We start from the raw sequence: 24,065 nt of genomic DNA, 5'->3' as shown, positions 1-24,065 counted from the left end.
TCCTTTATTTTATCTTCATCGTTAAAACTCAAAGTTTTTAAGCATTTTTCATTAGTTTTCCTTAATAAAAATTCACGGTGTCACATTCATTGACATTTAAACGACGTCAAGAATTGCCAATGCATTTAAGCTATTAATATGCACACGAAAAGACGTAAACGTAAAAACATATATAGGCCCCACTCTACATAGTGTCGAATGTGGTTTTGAATGCTTAAACTATTAGAAAATAGTAAATTATAGCAATGGTTCTTCAACTAAAAATTCATTTCCATTAGTCCCTTTACTCATCAAAACGTATAGCTATGGTCATTTTCTTCAACTTCGTCAGAATTTTGTCAAAATGAGTTATGTTGGAATGACCATTGCTATAATTGAGTTATAGTTGATGGACCATTTCTCTAATTGAGTTAAAGTTGAGGGACCATCGGTAATGGATTTTTATTCGAGGGACTGTAGATGCACGTTTTGATGAGTTGAGAGATCAGTGGTAATGAATTTTTAGTTGATGGACTATTACTCTAATTGAGTTAAAATTGATAGATCATTGCTACAATTTACTCGTTGAAAAATAAGCAAACAATGCAAACAATCAACAATATCAACATAATACATTAGAATAACTTTTACTCTAATTAAACATGTAACACAATAATCGAATGCAATGTTCATAGAACAAAAGCATACATGGTAAAAAGCTATATATTTACTATTTTAAACAGGTCGGCCGCGGGCAAAGGGTAGTTGTTGGTTATTAGACTCGTAGACGGGTGTTCCCACGTATGAGACACCGGAACGATAGTAGAGAGAGAAAATATCTCTTGGCAGCATCAAAGTGACCGGCCACCGAGGTAACCGGTTGATAAAAAAATTAAAAAATTGTTAAAATATATATCCCATCCGCTTAAAATGGGTCTGAAATGTTCCCTCACCGGTCCTATCAACACGCACTCTCTCTGTGAGCGTATGATATTCTCAGACTCTATGCCTCTCTAGCTTATGGTTATGGAATCACAACACACACAGCTCAAACGACGCCGTTGAGATTTCCATTCAACCCCTCAATCGCCGCCGACTAATGGAAATTACTAGTCCACTGGCTTAGAAAACGACGGCGTTGCCAGCTTCCTGTTTTACTTTCTCCGGCGATCGCCGACGCACCGTCTACTCTTTCTGTATTTCACGTTTGAGCTCCGATCACGTGCTTCCCGGTGTATGTTAGTGGTGTCTGATTCGGTCCATCTCCGCAGTCCGATTAGAGCTGGTGATCGACGGTCAGCTGAGTGGGGAGGGCTGAAAGTGTAGAGCCGGAGCTAAATTTGGAAGGACCAAATTTGATAGAGATAAGAGGAGCTATGTTGGATCTTAATCTGAACGTCGTCGTTTCGGGGCCAAACGACGTCGAGTCGTGCGGCACTCAAATGGACGAGTCGGGGACGTCCAACTCGTCCGTTGTCAATGCCGACGCTTCCAGCACCAACGACGACTCGTGCTCCACACGCGCCGCCAGAAACGACGCCGTCACAACCTTCAACTTCGGTATTCTCAAGGTCCAGGGCGGAGACGAAGAAGAAAACGACGACGTTGTCGTGACCAAGGAGCTCTTTCCGGTCACCGGAGGCTTGAACAATTGGTCGGGGCAGGCTCACGGGCATGGGCAGTCCTCTTCATCGTCGCTTTTGGTGAGGAAGAATCTGATGGAGCTTGGGTTCGATCTTGGCGGCTCCGGGGAGGTCAGGTTGGTTCAACAGAAGCAACAACAACAACCGGCTGCGCCGCCGCCGCAGCAGCAACAGGCGAAGAAGAGCAGGAGAGGGCCGAGGTCGCGTAGCTCTCAGTACAGAGGAGTCACCTTCTACAGAAGAACTGGTAGATGGGAATCGCACATTTGGTTAGTCCAGTTTTGATTTACTTTATTTGGGTTTACTTAATTTAATTTAATTTTTGATGGTTTGGTTCCTTTTGAGTTGATTTCTTCAATTTGAATGCAATTATGCAAATGAATTTTTCCAAATTTGGTATTAATCCGATGTGTTAATTTGTTTTATTAATTTTTTTATTGGGTGCAGGGACTGTGGGAAACAAGTGTATTTGGGTATGGATTTTTGACCTTGTCTATTTGATTGACTTGGATTAGTGTTACTAATCCAATTATTTGTCATGATTTTCTGTTTGGAACTTTTTTGATGAAAATTAAGTGTTGGATTTTGACATATAGGTGGATTTGACACTGCTCATGCTGCGGCTAGGTAAAAAGCCTTACTCATTTGTTTTGCTTGGGTTTTCTTACTGTTTGGGAATTTAAATAATTTGATTATTGTGGGAACTGTTTGTATTATTGTTCTTAAATTGGGTTTTCCCAATTTAGAGCCTACGACCGAGCTGCGATTAAGTTCAGGGGAGTTGATGCTGATATCAATTACAACCTAAGTGATTATGAGGATGATATGAAACAGGTTGGATGATGAATATGTTTCTTTGTTAAATTTTGATTAATTTCGAATGGGGAGTGGGATCCGGTTTTAATCTTTTTTTCTTAACCAATGAGCAGATGAAGAATTTGACCAAGGAAGAATTCGTGCACATACTACGTCGGCAGAGCACTGGCTTCTCAAGAGGCAGCTCCAGATATAGAGGGGTTACGCTGCACAAATGTGGTCGATGGGAAGCTCGAATGGGACAGTTCCTCGGAAAAAAGTGAGGAATCATTTTTATGGAGTTTTCAATTTTGTACTGAATAGTTTGGGTCTAGACCTTATAAGCATAGTGGCTTGGTTTGAACTTTGAGCTGAGAATTGGTTTCGAATTAATTCTCAATCAGTTGTCAGTCTTCTCTTTTCGTTGTCTGAAAAAAAAGTCCAAGTGCATATTTCAAAGAAAAAAAAATAAACATTGTGGGGACGGTGGTTTCATCATGGAGGTTACAATGCTTCATGCAGGTATATATATCTTGGGCTATTCGACAGTGAAGTAGAAGCTGCAAGGTCCTAATGTCATGAATTACACTCTACCTGATTGAATTTATTACCCTGAATTCTCAACTCATTAAGGTTCCATCCAACACATCTCTCCCTTTTGATTTTTTCTGGAAATTAGGGCTTATGACAAGGCAGCGATCAAATGTAATGGAAGGGAAGCGATCACCAACTTTGAGCCAAGCACATATGAAGGGGAGATGATGTCTGAGGCTGGTAATGAGGGTATAGTTTTACAAGTATTTTTGCAGTAGTTGATTTATTGTTGTCAGAAAAAAGTTAAAAAATTTGTCTTCGTGGGATTGTACTTGATTTTTTTTGTTCCTATAAAGCAGATGGCAATCACAATCTTGATCTAAATTTGGGGATATCTCCCCCCTCATTTGGCACTGGTCAAGGGGAAGGCGAAGGGCGTCTTCAGTTCCACTCCAACCCTTTTGATGTGCACAATGGAAAAAGGGTAAGATATAATTAGTTTGAAACATCAGTTCCCAAAAAAAAGATAGTTTCATCTTGAGAAGCCCCTAGTTCATAAAGTTCTTGAAGGGGCGGCCCTCTTGAAGGTTTTGAGGTTAGACAGTAAAATATCCTGTTGCCTATCTTAAACGTTTCTGAAATTCACTCGAATGAACTTGGAAAGTGAAAGAGGAGTTGTGATAGAGGTCATCTGTTTTCATTCTCCTAGCTGTCAATTTTTGGCTCTCCCTTTCTAAACATGCTTGGTAATGCTGCAGCATTTATCTTGATGCTAAAACTAAACATTCTCTTCTGACTTTGCAGATGGAGCACAATGTGAATGTAACGATGAGTGATCCACCTTTTAGAGGGCTAGTAATGACATCAGATCACCCACCACCATTGTGGAACGGTGTATATCCTAGTTACTTTCCCAATCAGGTGAGTTTAAATGCTTTGTCTATAATGACACAATTAAGTCCGATTCGATTAGCTTTATGACTTTGTTTTAATCCTTGGACCCTACGGGTACCCTTTTTCAAATAACCATCGTAGCTCAACCTGTACATACAATGTCATATTGATAGGTGAACATAACCAATGAAGTTACCAGAGAAAACAACTTTGTAGCTAAGTTTTAACTATGCTATTGTGCAAACATAGTATATAGTAGGTTTGGACGGTTTGTATTCTATGTTCTATAAGAGATGGTAAATAATAACATGGCTACAGCATATCTGTTGTAAATGTTCGTAGTTTCGTGGTCTATACAATATCAGAAACTTGGTATGGTAAATGCTGAACTGTCTCAACTGACGCTGCTGAAATAAGAATCAAAACTCTCTTTCATGCAAAGAGTGCCTATTCCTGTTTAGGTCTTGTTTATGTGTGGCATGAGAGGAAGTTGCATTTCGTAATTGTATGAGATCTTATAGTATATTGGGGAACGAGGATGAAGATATTTTTTCATTACATAAAATATGAGGAATTTTCTAACGAGCAATTTGCTCTTGAATAATTTTTTTGTCAGGAAGGAGCAACAGAGAAGAGACTTGCATTAGGATCTCAAGGACCCCCCAACTGGGCTTGGCAAATGCATGGCCAGGTTACCCCAATGCCACTGTTCTCAACTGCAGCATCATCAGGATTCTCATTTTCAGCTAACGCTCCAGCCGCTGCTGTTCACCCCTTACAACCCTCGAACCCAACAGCCCTCAATCTCTGTTTTGCTTTGCCAGCCACGGCTGCCACCCACACATCTCAACAATAACATCACCAAGCAAAAGCCGCGGCAGCCTAAGTTCCCTTCAAATTCAGATACCAACCATAACAACGGGTGGCCTTGAGATTTTTTGTATGATCCAAATAGAGATTCATACATACACTGCAACTCGATTTCTGACTCTTTTTCCTGTCTTGACCACTCAGTTGGATATATCGGTTCTGTTCCGTTCCATTGATTTGTATTTGTTCTCAGAAATATTTTAACTAACTTGAGCTCTCATGTAAAGTATCGAGTGGTTATTGTGGTACTTATATCTAAAACTACTCTTGTTCAGAAAGAGATTCTTAATAATGAACTCTTTTAAGATTGTTGTAGTCCAAGGTCTGTAACTTCTCCAGCTTACAAGGATTTTTGCTACGAACAGTCGTCCACACGCCCTAAAGATGTGTGCACAGTCAAGATACCCTCTACGCCAAAAGTTTGATGGCGGTCTGTAGAAGTACGGCTTATGCATTGGACATTCTTAGTGATAGTTCTGTACATAATGCTTGATAGTGGGAAAAGGAACAAAATCGAGAGGGGGAATTATTTCCCGTTGCTTTGTAGTGAAAGCCAATGCTTGTGAAAAAGTTGACATGAAACTTCAGCGCATCTCCTTTGCATATGCTTCTTCGTGAACTCTTTACAATTTACAACAATCCTTCGTAACAAATGTACATCTGGAGATGCTCTAATATAGTCATGTCCCTTCATCAAATTGCTTTGGCATATGTTAATATATGTTGACGTGCGTACAACTTGGTTCGATTGACGATAACAAAGTTCATTAAGTATTCGATAAAATATGTAAGAGAATAAACTAAATTTCTTTTGTATGCTTGGTGCACTGTTTTTATCTAAAAAATTTGAACTTCCAACATTCAACTTTTGGATTCGCCACTCATCGTAACCATCTCTTTTTTGGTTTTTGGTTTTTTTTTTTTTTTTCGTGTTTTGTTTAATGTGTCTAGACAAAAAAGAAAAGAAAAAGAAAAAGTAAGTGGACATGCGAGTCACATGAGAAGACAGAAAATTGGAAATCAAAGCACATGTCGAATGATGTTTCTGCTGCAGCGCACAGGTGCCTGTCTATCTTTCAACAAAAATAGTGTTTTGCAAAAGACAACACACTTTTTGCAGAAAATGAAAAGACAACACTGCCCACCCCATATAGGCATATACCATGTAGTTTGGACAAAAGCAAAAATGAGCATATTGTTGTTATATTATATGATCATCATTGTATGCTTTGCGTTGGAAGCCCTGCCCCCCTCCACTTGTACAAGATAAGCATCCCATCTTCCTCTCCCTCACAACCACCAAAATAGCACCCCAAAACTCGTTATCATTTGCATTTTAGTATAAGAACTTCGACATTAAGTACGCTTTTTGAAAACCAAAAGCATTTCTCATTGTGTTTGACAGAAAACCTACAAGTGCTTCCAAATTATACTTTTGCTTCATGGAGAGGCACTTCTAACTTCTTTCCATGAAGTATTTGAATCCTTAATAAATGTCGATATTTTTTCAAAAAAGCAAGCTTATAAACAAAAGTACTTCTTATAAAAGCAACTTTAAATATACTAGTTAGTCTTAATTAGTTACTGCTAGAGATGGCAACGAGGTAGACTGAGTTCAGATGTGCCATCATCATACTCGAATCCATTTATTTTCCCCGAACTTGAACCCATAGAATCCCCGAACGGGTTTTCTCCATAACCGAACCCGTCGGGTAATGGATTTTTGATCGGGGAACAGTTTTCCCCATTATGATATTTATATGTTTATTTATATTATTAACTAAATGAAGAATATTAAAAAATGATGTTAAATAAATTGCTATTATTTTAAAAATTTATATTACTAAGAATACATTTACATTCTTAAAAATTATAAGCATATAATTCCTATTATTAATGATATAAAAGTAAATAATTAATTTCATATTTAATATTTTTTTATTCATAGATGAAGTGGTTCTGTTTCGAGTATAGGTTTGGGGTGGATACCCCAATAACCAAAACCGAACCTGAAACCAAAAAATTTACCCGACTGTTACCCATAATCATAAAATACCCGAAATTTTATACCTGAAACTGAACCATTCAGATCGGTTACTTGCAGGGATCAGATTTGACGGATTAAATTACCATCCCTAATTACTACAACATGCTTACTGCTCCCACGACAGCTAAGATCAAGTTTTTATATCCATAAATTAGATTAGAATATCGCTCAAAACCTTCATTTCTTTCTCACATCAAAGTTTGCGCCAAAGTGGAGGACCCAATTGGGTTCTTACGACTATGATCCACTGTCCCACGTAAATTTGGTCGATTTGAAATGTTGGGTTAATTAGCAAGTGACTTTTAACTTATTTGGCTAAAAGCATTTATCTTTACGTCTGAAATTCTACGCTGTGTTCAACTTTCCTAATGTAGATATCTTATTGTTTGTTAGGAAAAATAAATAAATAAATAAAGGAAATGTTGGGTGCTCTTAGACAAACACTAAATACGTGACATTGAGTAGGACAACCCACTTGGTGGAAGACTGTCGATGCTGTTGTGGGGCTTGGTGGGTGAGATTTCACTTTCCAAAAACAAAGAGACCAAAAAAAAACAAAGAGCATACGTGCTGAGATCGTAGAGGTACTGTTGAGGAATAGTTAAAGTACATGTCATTTTTCTCAAAATTGTCCAAAATGATTGATTGTGGTCCGCCTGCCACTTGCTAAATATACTCCAAGATACATGTGTGCCGACGCAATTTCTAACAGTTTTGTTCCTGCCAAAAACGAGTCTAATACTTAAATTATTACCGACATACCGTATAAAGAATAGAAAAGTACCAAGGAGACTCTCTCAATGACTCTCTATAGACTCTTCGCCATCTCATACTTTTGACACACTTTTTTTGTTAACATTATAAAATATTGTGGCAAAAATAGGCGATGACAGAGATTCTGCGTAAAGTCTCACTTAAAGAGTCTCCTTAGCATTTCTCTAAAGAATATAATAAAAACAATTTAGTCTCTATAATTCTCTCTCGTTGCAATTCTGACAATTTGGTGCCTGTAATTTTCTAATTGTTATTAGTTAAATAAACAAAAGATTTAACCACAAGAAGTGACCCATTGATAAGAGCGCGTATTCTGCCTCCTAAAAATACAAAAAAACAAGGAGATCCTGGGTTCAAGGCTCCATGCTTGTGAGTCTTCTTGATTGTGGATAGAGGGAGGCTGAAGTGCCTCTTTAAGTCTTCTCGGCCTCCAAAAGAAGTGAATAACCGGTGGTTTTGCCACCGGTTATCCCCTTTAAAAAAAGAAAGGAAAAAAAAAAAAAAAAAAGAACAATTAGATTTAATCCCCCTATTTTTTTCAACTCCCCTTCCCTTCCGTTGATATAACAAAATAAAAATCGAAAGCATCAACGCAAAATAAACAACCCTCCTTGTTCCACACACACTAGTATCTTACTCACCAAGCAATCGTCTAACAGTCGAATACAGTCAGCAACAATTCCTAACAATATAACCGACTACTAACTAATCTAGCCATCTTGGCCGTACATTTGGACAACCCTGATGATGCCACCTGGCATCATAACATAAATCAGCGTTTATAAGTAGAGCCAAAGGCGTTTACTAGCTGGTTGATTACATGGGCAACGCTCAATAACATGTCAATGAGCTTGTCCTCATTGTCCACACCTGACCACATCGAACGCCGAACGGCCACAAAGTGACTGAGGAGGCCGTCTCATGTAAAAATAGGCCACAAAGTAGGCAGGCTGGAAGAGAATTCCGACCAGTAGTTGTACCACAACCTCGAATCAGCCCAAAAGCTGCAGCACAAGCGGATCGAAGATAGTACCGCAGCTTCTTGTGACAAAAGGTACAAACACATCTATCTTCCATTCTAGATCACATGTACGGGAAAATATGTCGATATCCCAGCAACAAACTGCTGCATCAAAACCCACATCATGAACTAGAGAAGGAAAAGAAAGCTCTACTTACATGCAACTCAATCAACAAAATATAACTACAAAGCTTTCTATTTTGTTCGGAAAACCACCAACCAGAATAAGTTTATATACCGAATTTCGTTGGTAACCTTAGTTACAGCACACACCCCAAACTCGGAATATAATTGGACGAAACGAATTACCTTTTAATTCCAATCACTCATAATTTCTGGTCTCAACTTTGCAACACACAATACAAACAGAAAAGCAAAAGGAGAAGGAACAAATAAAAAAGGTGTGATTTATTTATATCCGTTTTATCATGTTAAACAGTTAACGCAGTATTAAACTCCCAAAAAGGGTCAGATTTCATCCATCCAGTTGTGAGAGCAACAATCAAATATCAGTACAGCAGGGAGTTGAACACTCATCATCGGGATGATCAGCCGATCGGAAATTGACCATATACAGCAACCCACAATACAATCTTAGCATCAAGCATTTATCGCCCCACCTGCAAAATGCATAGAGGGTAGAATCCAAACTCAATACAAGATTAAGCAATCCACACCAATTTATAACGCAGCACTTCTACAAACAGAAACAAAGGCAGGCTTGCAGGCCACAGATTCTCACCGCAACAAAGAACGCGAGCATCTCTGGTTGCAATTGAAAACAAAGTGTAAAAGGAAACCACTGAAAGACAATAACAAAGTGTGCAGCAATTACCCTTTTAAAGTACACAGGGCCCTCTAGAATTATAGGTTAATATTTAAGGAAGAAAAAAATAGATGGACACAACCGACCACATAACCCTGCCAGCGAAAAATTAGTTCCATGCCCCTACTCTAGGTGCCCATGGTAACCAAGTAACCAACTAGTACAATTAAATCTGTTTAGATACCAAAAAATAAACCTCAAGTATTTAACTCTTACCTGCAGGATTACAGACCCCAAAAGTACGGGAGTTTGACCCTACATTACGCTGCGGAGAGCAAGACAAGTTATGAGTCAGTCCCATCCTTGAGTACAAGGTCACAACACCACACAGCCCTCGGTTCCTCCACTTGAACATTCCCCAAGCCATGGAAAGCTATTATTTTGCATTATTACATCCCAAATGTTCTGTTATACAGATCGCCTGAACTGGGCATCCGAAACTTTGATTCTTCATAACCAGAATAAAACTTGTTGAATCCTAGTCTCTCATTTCTCAGGAGCTCTGCCATACTTGCATTGCTTCCACCCTGGACCTCATTCCACCCATCCCAGTGGCCATTTGACATGACCCGGTTTCTGGACTGTTGGAGGGACATTTGAGAAAAAGGAGAAAGATTGCTAGCATGGGACTGCTCCAAAAGCCTTGAGGAGATCCCATAAGAATCATTGACGTGAGAAAAACCATCCCCAAAATCAGGATATCTAAGGTTTTGTTGTGGGGCGAGTGATCTTTGCATCAATAGTTGAAGCCTTGCATCGTTTTCATACCCACTCAACTGCGAAGGAAAATTTGATCTCATTTCTAGGCCTGGGTTGTTAAGCCCACCTTGCAGTCTCCCCTTACCAACTGCCAATATAGCAGGATCCATAAACTCAATATCTGCAGAGCTCCCAATATTTCCATTTGCCTGAGGTTGATATGCGTTTCTCAACAAAGATGAAGTACCATACATATGATTCCCTGAGAAGTAGATAATGAGATCAACACTTAAACTGTTAAACATGTACAAGGAAATGCATTAGTAAGACTAAAACTAAAATGTATTTGTTAACCAACCAGACAGAGTGTCAAAATCCTGATCCACTCTCTCATGGGAAGTAAAGCCTGGAGGTGGCGCCCTGCTTGGCACAGAGAATCCAGGAGGAGCAGAAATTTGAGCCCTTGAAACCGCTGAAAGATACAAATAGGGTCAGAAACCAAACTAAGCATTAGAATGACCTCGGGGGCAGCACAAAAGAACAAAGTAAAATAGAACCACAATAACAACAATCAGCACAGACAACTAAGGTTAAACCCAATTTCAAGTATTAGCAGAATAAAAAAAAAAAAAAAAAAAAACGAATTTGCACAAAAAAACCAGAACTGTCAATCACACCACTGACATATTAGAGCATGTATAATGTGTTGGGCAAGGGCTGGAGTCTAGAACCAAAATCTAGCCCCTCAAAATGATGATATAACCTACCAATATATTTTGGTTCTAGAATTGAAGGGCTAGAGACTAGGATTCAAAATGTTAGGTTGGCTCCACGCTGCCCAAGGCTTGGGCTTGGGCTTGGGCAAGTTTGGCTTCACAAGGTGCTTAGGCTTCAATTTGACCAGGCAACTTTTGTTGGCAACTTGGGCTAGAAGTTGTTTTTTTTTTTTTTTTTTTTCCAATTTTGGGCAAGATTATCAATTTGCCTGGGCCATGAGGCTCCCATTAGATATGCTCTTTAGACAATGCAAAGGTCTGAATATGGACTTTAAAAGAATTTCAATTGCTAAACAGTCAAGGATCTACTTTCTCACACCACTATTGAAGATGGAAACAATAGACCACACAATAAGTACAAAAGATAAACCAAACAAGAAACACTCTCAGACATTAGCAAAAAGGACTCGGCCAGAGTGTTAGAAGGTGAGATAAAAATATATCAATGAGTGACATGGGAGAGCAGATGATGAAAGGGATCAATAACAATAATCTTGAGTTCATACAAAATGCAAGCCCACTGAACATCAAGAAAGAACATCACCATAAGATATGCCAACCCAACAAAATCTTTAACATTATATGAGGCACAAAAAGAAACACATGACAAACCAAATGAAAGGCAGTAAATAACGTAACAAACCAAATGGAAGGCAGCAAATAACGTGAAGCTCAATAAATATGAAATAGAAGAGAGTTTTCCATAAATCCAGACAATACTCACCAGAAAGCTTGTTAGAAGAGAATGCTAAATGATTTCTGGCATGACTTTCAGATTCTTCAAAAGTACTAGATGGGAAACCATTTCCAATTCCTAGATTATCCAAATATAGATCTCTATTTTCAGAAAAGCCCTGATGGACTGACTGGTTATTAGAAAACTGCCCATCGACATTCAGAGATGACTGTAAATCAAATGCTTGATTTTTAGCATCCTCCTGTCTTGCAAAAGAGAATCTGGACTGATTATTATTTTGTACTTTCCAAGGACTTGACATTTTGAGCGCTCCAGACTGTTTATCAGTTTCACCCAACAATTTGGAGAAATGCTGTGGTGATGTTAGTGAGTCATCCCATGTGTCAAAGTCCATTGATAATATATTTGAGATTATGCTACTCTCTCCCTTGTCAGCAGCAGTACTGAAATCAGGATTTGCTGCATCATCCAGGAATCTTCCAGTGTGCTTCCCTGGGACTTCATTTGGAAGAGGATAGGGATACTCCAATGGCCTCCCTGAACCAGAAGATCTCGTTACCATGTTTTCAGGGTAACCATTAGATAAAAGTGAACTATCCCTAACCTTGTTATCTACAAATAGACAATCAGCATTGGAATAAACTGCACCATAAGCCTCATTATGCAACAAAGGGGGCCTAGAGTGATTTGGAGCATGTACTGTATTAGGCAAACTAGGCAAATATGTTGACCGACTCACTTCTGGATCCTTGAGTCTTTGATTGTCAAAAGACAGCACATCCTCCTCGACTTCAGAAGATGTACTTGGCACTAGTTGGGGTTGTGACTCTAACGTCCAGTTGGATTGTTCCCTTGTAATACACACCCCATTAACCGATGTGACAGCTTTCTCACCAGTTGATGGAGGATCTCTAGACTGCTCAGCACAATATTGTTGGTCCCGAGGCGATTTAATAAAGGAGTTATCTGAAGGTGAACTATTAGATCTGGCTACACTGGAATTGTCAAACTTGGCATTTCTATCAATGCTCATTAAAGGGATATCAGAGCATAAGTTTTGGACCACTTCTTCAGTGGAAACAATGTTTTCTTTTTCATGAGAGGAACTGCATGATAGATGGTTGGTAGGATTGCTAATGTTTGGTTGCATGCTTCTGCCTCTATCATCTTCCTTGGATACAGATGTCGCAAATAATTGGTTGCTAACATTCGCAGAAGTAGAACCTTCATCAGGTGCAGCAGGTACGTCAGACAGATCATTTTGACAATCCACACCACTATGCTGTTTCACAATCTTCAATGATTCTGGTTTACATTTAGCATGCAAAGTCTGACTTTCTTCATTTAATGCTGACCTCTTTCCTCCTTCACTATGCACTGTAGATAACTGAACAGAAGCACCAGTTGCTGCAGAATATGGCAATGTGCTTCTGACTGTATCAGGTTTCTGTTTAGAATGTCCATTTGAACTTATTATATGTGTAGCTGGTGGTTGGCAGTTTGAACCATGTGTTCCCCTGCAATGTGCATTCAGTACATTTAGAATTTTTTATTACAATCATAAAACAATGTGAAGGCCAAAAACAAATAACCAAATACTACCATGAGGCTGCAGCTGGGAGAGCAATAGATCTACCAGAGCTTCCATTTGGAGGAGATCCTCTAATAAGACTTCCAGTATTCTGCCAAGTTAAGAGAGAGGAGGGGAGATCAGAACAAGGAAATATGACTCAGACTTGCAACTTTTAACCAGCTATTACTGAATCTTAAATATCCAAAAAGCCTAAACTTGGAAACTTGTCGAATTCACTACCCCAGAAACCCATAAAATATATCAACTATATCAAGATACACATGGATTTTCAGGTCAATCAGGATAAAAAATAAAAAAAAGCCAATAGTAATGATGCCAACCAGCTTATTATTACAACCCATAAGTTTCCAACTTAAATATGACACTTACACTTGATCCATTTTTAATAATTGGTCCTGCGGCAGAAGCAGAACTGGTGTTGCAATAATCATCTAGTGGTGGAGGCAAAACACTCCCCGAACGCCGTTGCATACTGTTTGCTGTACCAGTAATTTGTTGTACCCTACTCCTTCAAACAGTTATGCAATTATTAATCATCCAAGGAAAACACCATGTAAAGTTTATTGGAAAACACAGATCAAGAGAAAATATATATAAATAAAAGTTAAAGGAAATGTAGGAAGCTATTAGAGCTATTTAAGGTATAATATATTTCTCACATTCAGTTCCACATATATCTTCAGTGATCATATGATGAATGAACTTTTGAATTTCAATGCAGTGAAAGAAGGGCCTATATCAATATTTATGGGATGGGTTTATATGTGAATGCTCATCATTCGTATAAACACCACGAAAAGCATTAAGCTAAATAAAGGCGTTTATGTACAAAAGAGATTGCAGGTTAATATTCTAGACTTATTGCAAGTGTTATAGCTTCAGAAGAGCATACGCATTGTACCCCACAACTTTTTTTAATGCCTCTTGAGGAAAAGAAAGATTTTTTAAGGCTCATCTCATCGATAACATACTTCTAGCATAAGCTTTGGAAAATTAAGCAGTAATACAAAACTCTTCCAAAAACCCCCTGATAGACTATACAATCAACAACGGCAGAAATTAACAAAAAAGATTGGCCAGGGTAGAGAACTAAATACCTAGTGTATGCAGAAATTATTTCATCTTTAGTGAAACTATCCTCCTGAGACCCAACCTCATGCAGATACAAACAATCAGGATTGGTGCAAGGCTGGAAATAACAAAAAGTCAATCCTCAACTAGATTGTTTCAAATTCAACCGAGCTACATGACACAAAATTCCATAAGACAGATAGACCAAGTAATGATTCATACCACATTCCTCAGCCATGCATGACAATATTTTGTGGTCCCAAAGCAAGCCCTGGAAAAAACATATAAGGATTAATATAATGCCAACTTGTTGAGAGAACAAATTTAAATTACTCTAAGCATGCATGTACCTCAAAGATCTACCATCCAAGAGGAACCCATGTACATTTTGAATACAACGAACCGCTTCCTCCTCTTTTGAGTATGTAATATATCTGCACATAAAGAAAATTTGAGAAAAGACACTAAGCACACAGGCTATCAGAAGAGTGCAAAAACTCAATGCTAAATTGGAGATAGGAGATCAAAAATCAAAAATTACATCAGTTAAACCAAAAAACACTTGCTGAATGTACTTTACATCAGAGGGGAACTAACACTGACTGTAAACAAGCATGTTAACATAGCGTTAACTTCAATTTAAACAAAAAATATTTTCGATACTAGGAATCAATCGGATTGTATTCACTCATTTAGTTTTAGGTAACAGTTAAATGTAAAACTGGAGACCAAAATACTAAAAAATTGCAAAAAAAAAAAATACCACTTTGTTTTCTATTAAAGGGAAAATGTTAGGTTCGGTTTTTGAAACGCCAAAAAAATTGTTTTAAGTTATTAACTGAAACTAAAACATAAAGCACTATTGATTAGACTAAAACTGAGAAGAGGATCATTACACTTCCAAATTTCAATAAGTTTTTGTAACCTAATCTAAATTTCTTAAGTAACAAGTACATCAATTTAAACAAACTCTATAAGACATGTCAATGGACGAAAATTAACCAAAGATCATTTATGCAACAAAAGTAGTTTAGGGCCAGACATGATTAAAACAGGTTTACTTACACACTACATGTATTGTTTGGAAATTGCTGAATGACGCCAGCTGCTGTTCGAGACATTGAAACTTTTTGAACCTTCCCATACTGACCAAAATATTCTCTGCGCTGCAGAAGCTGCATAACAGATGCTTAAAAAATAGTGAGTCTTTACAAGCCAAAACAAAGAAATGAGCTAGCAGCGCACTAACATGTCCAACAGCGAGAGAGAGGGAAATTACATCTTCATCTGCCAGATTAAGAGGCAACCCAACTATGTAAACGAGGTTCCGTTGAATCACTCGCACAGTAGTGAGCTGCTTCCGCCCTTCAGTAGATTTGACTTTTGCCTTCTGAGACTTCATCTTTTTCTCGCTGTTGATTTCTAAAACCAGCCTGTGGGCAAAGATAGATTGAGAAAGGTACAAGCAATAGAAATACAGATGTTTCTTATCACAATAAAGTTGGAAGCAATTATCTATCTAATGAAATAAAAGATTGTTCCTGGATTAACAACCTCTCACACTTTCCAGCTGTTCCTACAATCTTTTCCTTGTCATAAGGATTGCGGCATGCAGGACACCGCCCATCTGTCTCATCCTTCTCAGCCATGTCCATTATGTGGTGCCAACACCAAACACAAATCTGTGATCAAGTAGAAAGTTTCTACATTATGCAATCACGAGAATACAAAACGTGCAAAACTTACACCTTTCAAAGTACACAAAAAGAAACATAGATTCACAATTAACAATTTCAAACACGCATTTGCAATTCAGAATCCACAGAAGCAAAGCGCGGAGGGAGGAAGGGATCATCCAAAATATCAATGGCACAAATTTGGAATAGGTTCAGGGCTTCAGAATAAATAAATAAAAACACACACTGACCCAGATACAATCATACAAGTAAGGGGAAAGCAACCCTCAAACAGCCAAATCTGTCCAACTTTGAAAGGAAATGAGGAGGGATGGCAAAAAGCAAAGTTTGATACTTTAACACTGTCCTCAATCCAACTACTCAAGAGGGTTACATAAGGTAAATTATATTTTTGTTCTTCATCCCTTTCCATCAAATTTCATCCCTTTATCTTCCCTAAGGTTCTATCCTGTACATCCATCCCAACAAACAAATTGTGAAAGATTAACTTTATCAAAAGAAACTGTTTACTTCTCCAATAGTGGAAAAAAGAGTTTCAAATATCACTGAATCAAGATGAAGGGTACACTGCATATACAGGAACACTCACATTACCAGAACTTCCTCCACTAAAGCCACGAAACAACAAAGACCACTTCTTAAGTTTGGAAAGGAGGGACCAACAAAGATTCCAGAAAATGTTTCTACAGAAGCATAAGACATTTGTGGAACATAGCCAAATAAAAAACCAGTACAAATACTAAAGTTGGATAAACAGAATTTACACATTGAAGAACTGGACCCAATCTAGTGGGGTCAAAGGTTTTTCGTTAGTATTAGTGGTCGACTATACAGAGACTCAATAATGCTTTGCATCGCCATGTTCAGGAATTATCTTATAAATTCCTTCATCTTGCCACTAAACTTCTGAACTGGTAAACTCACATAGGGCTGTTATGTTATGTGGCAGAAAGAGATCACAATTTGTTAATCAAATAGATTAGAACTTCAAAAGCTTAAATGATTATTCAATCAGAAGTGAATACTCAAATGACAATGAGTAATATGATGCAGTTCAAAATGCATCAAAGGCACTATCTAGAAAAAGGGAACAATTATCCCCCAAACCTCCCTCCAACACCCAGAGAGATATATATATATATATATATATATATATATAAAGAGAGAGAGAGAGAGAGAGGGTTAGTGTCCCAGACCTCATAACCACATTTGCAAGGCTTCAATTGCTGATCTGTCAAATCCATCTCCTCCGCGCAAAGAGGGCAAGTCTTTTCTCCCTGGTCACTCATGATTACCTTAAAAATATTTCAAAACAGTGTTAGTAGAAAAACAAATGGACAAGACTCAATGCAACCATATCACAGCGACATATAATAGTGGGCATGCCAAATAAAAAGCAAAAGAGACATCAGAAATTGCAAATAAATTCAAGGGTGGTGCTACTCACACAACCCTCTCACTTTTCGGCCATTGGATCGAATTCATTCAAGTGAATTGAAGAAGATCAATGAACAAAAATTAATAAGGGTGTGTGGGAGGTAAAAGGGGGTGTTTGAATAGCACTACTCTAAATTCAAATGTTTAAATGCAAGAAAAAATTAAGCAGAAGGTATGTTATAAATATGACAACGAGGAACCTGACAGAGAAGGACTCGACACAAACACAATTAACAAATTTCCTGTAATTACTTTTCCAACCATGAAAAATGAAGCAAACGTTGAATGTAGCAGCTCAAAGTCACCCATACACATTATTTTACAACAAGAGTTTGCATCGTGGTAGAAGAATCACTTCTCATTCATTTAACTGTATTCACATTGCGGAAACAGCCATATACAAGTAGCAATTACTTAAACAAAATCAGAAAACTGGCAAAACCCTAGAAAAATCCCAATCACAGTAAACCAGACTAGCATAATTGAGCTCGCAACAGTCTGCAAAATCCCCAAACTGAAACCCTACAACCCGATTAATCCATCTAGCGCCATTTTTACATTAACAAACTCAAAATTCAAATCAGTCCCCAAAAATCAAATCAGATCGGAATCCAAAGCAAAGTAGATCAAAATCCAGTACCAATTACAACAAAAAAAAACACAAAATTTGAAAAACATTAATACAAACACACACAATAATCATCAAATTACAGAAAAATACACAATTAAACACCTAATTGGAATCGTTGACATGCAACAGAAGGAACGATGCAAATGGACATCAATCAGACAGCTATGGCCACGGACGAATCAACCAAACACACTAATTTGAAAAGAAAAATCGAAAATTTAATCCATTTTTATATAAATGATAAAAACAATTAGGGATCTGGGAGATTGAACGGAATGATGATCGGAGGGAGGAAATTAGGGTTAGAGAAGAGAGAGAAAGAGCGAGCAGAGAAAGGAGACTTACAGTTCGGGATCGAGACGAAGAGGACGAATCTGTAAGGATGAGATTGTGGTGTGAGGATCGCAACGCAGCAAGAGAGGGAAGGGGAGAGAGAGAGAGAGAGAGAGAGATAGAGAGAGAAGGGCTTGTTTGGATGATGGGCTATTTGGCAGCTCTTTGGCAGCTCTGCGCGTCGCTGTCAATTAAATATTATCGAGTTCCGAAAAATGCCCTCGGATTTTGATTTAACTACCGACATTGACCTTTCCTTTGTTTCCCGGGCCCGAACGTTGGCTTTTTGTTTTGCTCTTACTTTTCCGGTTTTGTCGAACTTTGGGTTGGGAACCTCCCTTCTTCTCTTCGTCTTTTTATTTTATTATTATTTTTTAAAACGATATTATCTATATTGGAAAGTGGATAATGAGCTAGATTTCAAAAGAAATTAGTAACAATGTAATTTAAATTTGTCGAAGATCGAATATAAGACCTTGCATCACAAGTGGAGAGAAAAACCAGTACTAAGTGGTTGTTCATCTTTTTATTATTTTTTTTTCTTTTCAGTTTTTGTTTTTTTTTTTTTCTTAATTAGGTGGTGTGTTGGATTTTTAGCATGATGTATTTGGTCTTTATCCACCCAATAAGATTCCACTTATTTTGTTCACATTTCTAGTTTTTTTTACGTTACAAAAGGAAAATATGACATTTGGAATCGTTTCCTTTCTAACAAATTCAGCGAATTGAGTCATCTCAAAGGGTAGAAAATGTTATTCTGAGATCCTCACTTATAGATGCATAAGTCAGTTCTAAGTTACATATTACATGTACAAAGTAAACTTGACGTGCTTTGTGTTGACGGGATTTTGAACACGAGATGTGGCAGTTAAGTCTTCAACTTCATCACTTAGTTTGGTAGAACCGTAAAGGCCTCTTCATATACGTTCAATAAATTATTACTCATTCTGGCTCATTTTAAACACTTTGTCCTCTAAGTTGAAATAGTGGACTGACCATATCTCTAGTGATACAAAAACACGATTAGCATTAGTTTTATTTTGAAGGGAGAATCGATCTAAATCTAATCATAGGAGTTGTTATTAGCACTTTTTTGTAGATAATCTATAATATTGTCAATGTCTGTAATTTCAATTCGTTTTTTTAAATATTGAGTTTAAAGTGTTTTTCTACAGCTTAACTTAAGTAAAGATAATGACTTTGATGGGGTATGAAAATCTATCAACAATTTGGTGGCAAGGATTAATCCTCACTTTTAAGAGTGATTAGCTCCTTGATCTTTCAGTATAATTGAAGTTTTATGGTCCAAGATCTTAATTGTCCCACTTCATCAGCATAGTATAACACTTTCACAAAATATTTGTAGAAATCTCATGGAATGCAAATTCGGCCGAAATGGTGTGATCCAAAACTCAAATTTTATGTATGGTAACCAAATTTCACCGGCCCAAAGAGGACGCTAAGGCCATCTCCAGCCGAAGACTGGCTAGAACTTCAAGAAATTAATATTTTAATAAACAGTGCAGGGCCATATTTCTTAGACCATCTCCAACCGAAGGGTCTAAAAGGCCAGAGGGCCGAAAATAACCCGAAAACTGTCTCCAACTGAAGGCCAAGGCAAAGGGCTCGTAGACCCCACTGGACAAAAAAGGGCCAACCGGCCTGCCTAAATAAGCCAGCTAGGTGGGCCCTGGGCAGGGCCAGGATTCAAAAAACCAAAGGTTAGCTGCTAACATCAGCTAGCCGTTATTTTTTATTTTTTTATTTTTTTTTTACAATTTTTTTGTAAATTATATTTTTTTTCCTATAACTTCTCAAGCCATTATACAACATTAAATAACATTAACCAACATAAAAATTATACAACATAAAAAAACATTTAACAACATGAAACTTAAATAACATTTTTCAAAACATTTAACAACATAAAACTTAAACGCCTACTCCATGCTTCTTTTGGTCCAAAGATGTGCAACAAGATCCTGTTGTGGGTACTTGTTTATGGCACGGGAACATATCATCCTATAGCACCTCATGTATTCATTTATAGAAATACTATTAGTTCTTGGATTGAAAGGAAAATTAGGTCCATCATATATTTTTGCACGAGCCTTTCTTGACCTATTTGGATCCTCTTGGTCGTCATCCGACTCTCCATCAATATACCCATCTCGCTCATCCTCCACAATCATGTTATGTAATATGATGCAAGACATCATGATGGAGTCCAAATTTTCTCGACTCCACCCTCTTGCCGGTTTCTTGATGATCTTCCACTGTGCTTGTAAAACATCAAAAGCTCTCTCAACATCTTTTCGATATGCCTCTTAGTGTGAGGTAAAACATTTTTCGGTGTCATTTTTAGGGTTTGGAATTGCTTGGACAAGTGTTGCCCACTTTGGGTAGATGTCATCTGCCAAGTAATACCCCATATTATACTGATGGTTGTTGATGTAGTAGTCAAGTTGAGGTGATCTACCTTTCGTCAGATTATTGAAGAAGGGTGAACACCCAAGAACTGTAATGTCATTTTAGGATCCAAGGACTCCAAAGAAAGCATGCCATATCCATGTGTCATATGAGGCAACCGCCTCTAACACAATAGTTGGGTTTCTTAACCTTCTGCTAAAGCCTCATTGCCATTCGATGGGACAGTTCTTCCAATTCCAATGCATGCAGTCTAATGACCCTATCATGCCCGAAAACCCACAGTCTTCAGCTTTGTGAATGAGCCGATCCATATCTTATTGATTTGGCTTGCGAAGGTACTCCTCTTTGTAAAGTTGAACAATTGTGTTACAAAATTCAACAAGAGTATCAAGGCATGTAGACATAGACATACCATGGGTTTCATCCATCGAATCAGCTGGGGATGCATAGGCCATCATTCGTAGTGCAACAGTAACCTTCTAATGAGGTGAGAAACCAGGGCGCCCTGCTCTGTCCAGCTTCTGTTGAAAGTATGGATTAACCTGATGGACATCATGAAGTAAACGCTCAAAGACATGACGCTTCATCCAGAAGTGACATCTGAAATCATCTTTTTTGTACACCGAGTTGGGGTTAAAGTAATTGTTCATCAGATTGGCATGTGTCATCGCTTGTTTCGTGGTTTGTAAGAGCGACCAGCAATAGAGCCACCCCATTGAGGTTGTGTTTCAGTTAGCTGACACATCATGGTCGCAGCCATGGCTGCCACATATTGTGTGTTGCGCCATGCTTCATCTTCTTCATAAGACTCCCTATCTTCTTGTCTTATTTGCGCCCATTTTTCTTCTAATTTGGAATTGGATGAGGACCCCCAATTGGAATTCAAAGAGGATCCAAAGTTGGAATTCATTGTAAACTTGAATTGAAAGAGATTGAATTGAAAAATATTGAAATGAAATAAATTGAATTCAAAGGTGTGTGAATTATAGCCTAATATCCATCCTATTTATAGCAAAAAAAAATCAAATCCAACAGCTAACTGACGTCATGTTGACATCAACTAGCCGTTGGATTTGAATTTGAATTTGAATTTTTTTGGCCAAAATTTGTAAAAAAAAATATTAAAAAATTCTCAATTTTTTTTCTATAAATTTAAGTTGTTGTAGTTTTTAAATTTAATTTGTAGTTTTTAAACATAAGTTGTAGTTTTTACATTTAAGTTATTGTAGTTTTTAAATTTAAATAATAAATTATGTTTGGCCCTCGGTTGAAGACGATTTTTTATGACAGGGCTAAAATGAGAGGGTCGAAAATAGCCCGAAAACTGTCTCCAACCAAGGGCTAGGCCAAAGGGCTCGTGGGCCCCACTGGACAAAAAAAGGCCAAAGGGCCAACTGGCTGGCCCAACTCAACCAGCCAGCCAGCTCCAGGCTGGGTCAGAATTTTCATTATTCCTATTGGTTATACTCGACAACAGTGTACTTATTCCTGTCGGTTATATCCAACAAGAATGGTAGGCCAAAATTTCAAATACAATGGCTAGTTACCATTGGATTCAATTTTTTTTTTTTTTTTGGGCCAAGTTTTTTTTTTATGAATTTAATTTGTAGTTTTTTTAATTTAAGTTGTAGTTTTTAAATTTAAGTTGTTATAGTTTTTAAATTTAAATAATAAATTATGTTTGGCCCTATAGCCCTTTGGCCCTTGGCTGGAGACAATTTTTTGTCATTGGGCTAAAACTAGTCCTATGGCCCTCGGTTGGAGATGGATGCAAATATAACCATGTACTGTTCATTAAAATATTAATATCTTAGAGGGTCAGAGGGCTAAAACGAGCCCTCTGGCTAGCCTTCAGGCCATCTCCAACCGAACGAGTGTCAGAGGGCTCGTTTTAGCCCTCTGGCCTTCCAAGATATTAATATTTTAATGAACAGTGCAATGCCATATTTCTTACCATCTCCAACCGAGGGTCATAGGGCTCGTTTTAGCACTGTCACAAAAAACCGTCTCCAACCAAGGGTCAAAGGGCCATAGGGCCAAACATAATTTATTATTTAAATTTAAAAACTACAACAACTTAAATTTAAAAACTACAACAAATTAAATTTAATAACTACAACAATTTAAATTTAATATCTATAATCATCATGATCTTCATCATCCACCATTGTAGAAGTATAGTCAGAGGTAAACAACTGTTGCCGGGTTATAATTTCTTCTTTTTTTCCTATCAAAATAGGCATCACTCATTGGACTGTAATTCGAAGTGTTCATTTCCATATTCTTATCATCCATTTCTTCTTGTATTTGTTTGGCCGGTTCTTCATGCCTATGGTTCATTTCTTCTGCGGCAAAGGCATTTTGCTCCGCCATTAATCGTAATGAGGCCGCCATTTCCTGTTGAGCGGCTTAATCATCATTTTCCTTGCCCTTTTCCTTTAACCTTTGGGGCCTTGTTTTGTTCCATAGCCCTAGATATGGAACTTTCACCCAAAGACGGATTTTCTACCCTTGTTTGTTGAATGGTAGGAGATTCATCATCATCCATATCCACAGCTGAAGATGCAGTTCTAAACACCGTTGTAGGACCTACTTTATGTTGATGTGGATCTTCAAATAACACCCACCTTTTACAAATTTCCCAACAACTGTGATGCTGAAAGGGTTTTCGAGCTGCCCTCCATATACAATTCCTCCGCTTGGCGTACCTAGAAAATATAATTACAGAAATTAAAGGAAATTAATTTATGAAATTAAATGTAATATAATTAAATATAAGTACAAAAATTAAAGGAAATTAGTTTATGAAATTAAAAGTAATATAATTAAATATTTAAAATAAATTGTGAAAACACTTACTTAGCCGTAGTAATTGGCGCCGCTTTCATGTCTACTTGCAACTGCTAACAATGCTTGATGCCATTTGTTCAAATTTGGCTGAAGATGTTTCTTCATTCTTGAAAAACAACTCTCGTGGTTTCAAGTATTCGGTGGAGTGGTGCCTTTTTAGAACTCTAAGTATTTTTTGGACACACGAGTCCAAACACCATCACTTGTTTAAGAACTCACCCTTACACTATCTTCTGAGGCCCATCTATAAACCCTGCAAAGAGCTTCATCTTCGTTTCGGGTCCAAGCCCTACCTTTCATTGCAGATGAAGCCATTTGAAAATTATTGAAAAAATTGAAGGAAAGATTATTGGAAGAGGTAAGAAAATATGAGAATTGAAATGGTGTAGGAATGGTGAAAATTTTGTGAGGAATGATGTAGGAATGACTTAGATATTTATAGGAAAAAATGAGAATTTTTTTGAATT

General features: G+C 37.7%; 2 protein-coding genes across 7 annotated transcripts; one reads left to right on the top strand and one right to left on the bottom strand.

Moving 5' to 3' along the window:
* The first annotated feature begins 945 nt into the window (after positions 1-945).
* LOC137743336 (ethylene-responsive transcription factor RAP2-7-like) lies at positions 946-5,228 on the top strand. Of its 5 annotated transcripts, none has more exons than XM_068483210.1 (10): positions 946-1,891; positions 2,070-2,095; positions 2,219-2,249; positions 2,369-2,456; positions 2,552-2,697; positions 2,940-2,984; positions 3,097-3,191; positions 3,311-3,435; positions 3,756-3,872; positions 4,462-5,228. In XM_068483210.1, exons 1-10 carry the CDS (start codon positions 1,356-1,358, stop codon positions 4,699-4,701), a joined length of 1,449 nt encoding a protein of 482 aa, XP_068339311.1. In that variant the 5' UTR covers positions 946-1,355; the 3' UTR covers positions 4,702-5,228. The 5 variants fall into 5 exon arrangements, with proteins under 5 accessions (XP_068339311.1, XP_068339310.1, XP_068339309.1 ...); XM_068483209.1 differs by having other exon boundaries at positions 3,097-3,200; XM_068483208.1 differs by having other exon boundaries at positions 3,097-3,200; positions 3,308-3,435.
* Positions 5,229-8,948: 3,720 nt separating this feature from the next.
* LOC137741661 (uncharacterized) lies at positions 8,949-18,469 on the bottom strand. Of its 2 annotated transcripts, none has more exons than XM_068481357.1 (14): positions 18,331-18,469; positions 17,114-17,212; positions 15,775-15,902; positions 15,500-15,653; positions 15,286-15,395; positions 14,571-14,654; positions 14,443-14,491; positions 14,247-14,338; positions 13,519-13,657; positions 13,158-13,237; positions 11,583-13,072; positions 10,441-10,554; positions 9,600-10,344; positions 8,949-9,177 (listed from the first exon to the last, which is right to left on the bottom strand). In XM_068481357.1, the coding sequence occupies exons 2-13, from the start codon at positions 17,204-17,206 to the stop codon at positions 9,773-9,775; spliced, it is 3,105 nt and encodes a 1,034-aa protein (XP_068337458.1). In that variant the 5' UTR covers positions 17,207-17,212; positions 18,331-18,469; the 3' UTR covers positions 8,949-9,177; positions 9,600-9,772. The 2 variants fall into 2 exon arrangements, with proteins under 2 accessions (XP_068337458.1, XP_068337460.1); XM_068481359.1 differs by having other exon boundaries at positions 13,519-13,651.
* Between the last annotated feature and the right edge of the window lie 5,596 nt (positions 18,470-24,065).

The sequence above is a fragment of the Pyrus communis genome, chromosome 8 (assembly GCF_963583255.1).
Source record: "Pyrus communis chromosome 8, drPyrComm1.1, whole genome shotgun sequence".
Classification (NCBI taxonomy): domain Eukaryota; kingdom Viridiplantae; phylum Streptophyta; class Magnoliopsida; order Rosales; family Rosaceae; genus Pyrus; species Pyrus communis.
The sequence above is the reverse complement of the archived record's forward strand: the minus strand, read 5'-3'. Positions and strand labels throughout refer to the sequence as shown.

What these genes read in the sequence shown, in the direction of transcription:
- LOC137743336 (XM_068483208.1), top strand. Translation starts at nt 1,356, where the DNA reads ATGTTGGATCTTAATCTGAACGTCGTCGTTTCGGGGCCAAACGACGTC. An exon ending in ATGAGGATGATATGAAACAG is followed by an intron (nt 2,457 to 2,551) that starts GTTGGATGATGA and finishes ACCAATGAGCAG; the next exon opens with ATGAAGAATTTGACCAAGGA. An exon ending in AGTGAAGTAGAAGCTGCAAG is followed by an intron (nt 2,985 to 3,096) that starts GTCCTAATGTCA and finishes TCTGGAAATTAG; the next exon opens with GGCTTATGACAAGGCAGCGA.
- LOC137741661 (XM_068481357.1), bottom strand. Translation starts at nt 17,206, where the DNA reads ATGAGTGACCAGGGAGAAAAGACTTGCCCTCTTTGCGCGGAGGAGATG. An exon ending in TTAATCTGGCAGATGAAGAT is followed by an intron (nt 15,396 to 15,499) that starts GTAATTTCCCTC and finishes TCTGTTATGCAG; the next exon opens with CTTCTGCAGCGCAGAGAATA. An exon ending in CCAAACAATACATGTAGTGT is followed by an intron (nt 14,655 to 15,285) that starts GTAAGTAAACCT and finishes CTTTATGTGCAG; the next exon opens with ATATATTACATACTCAAAAG.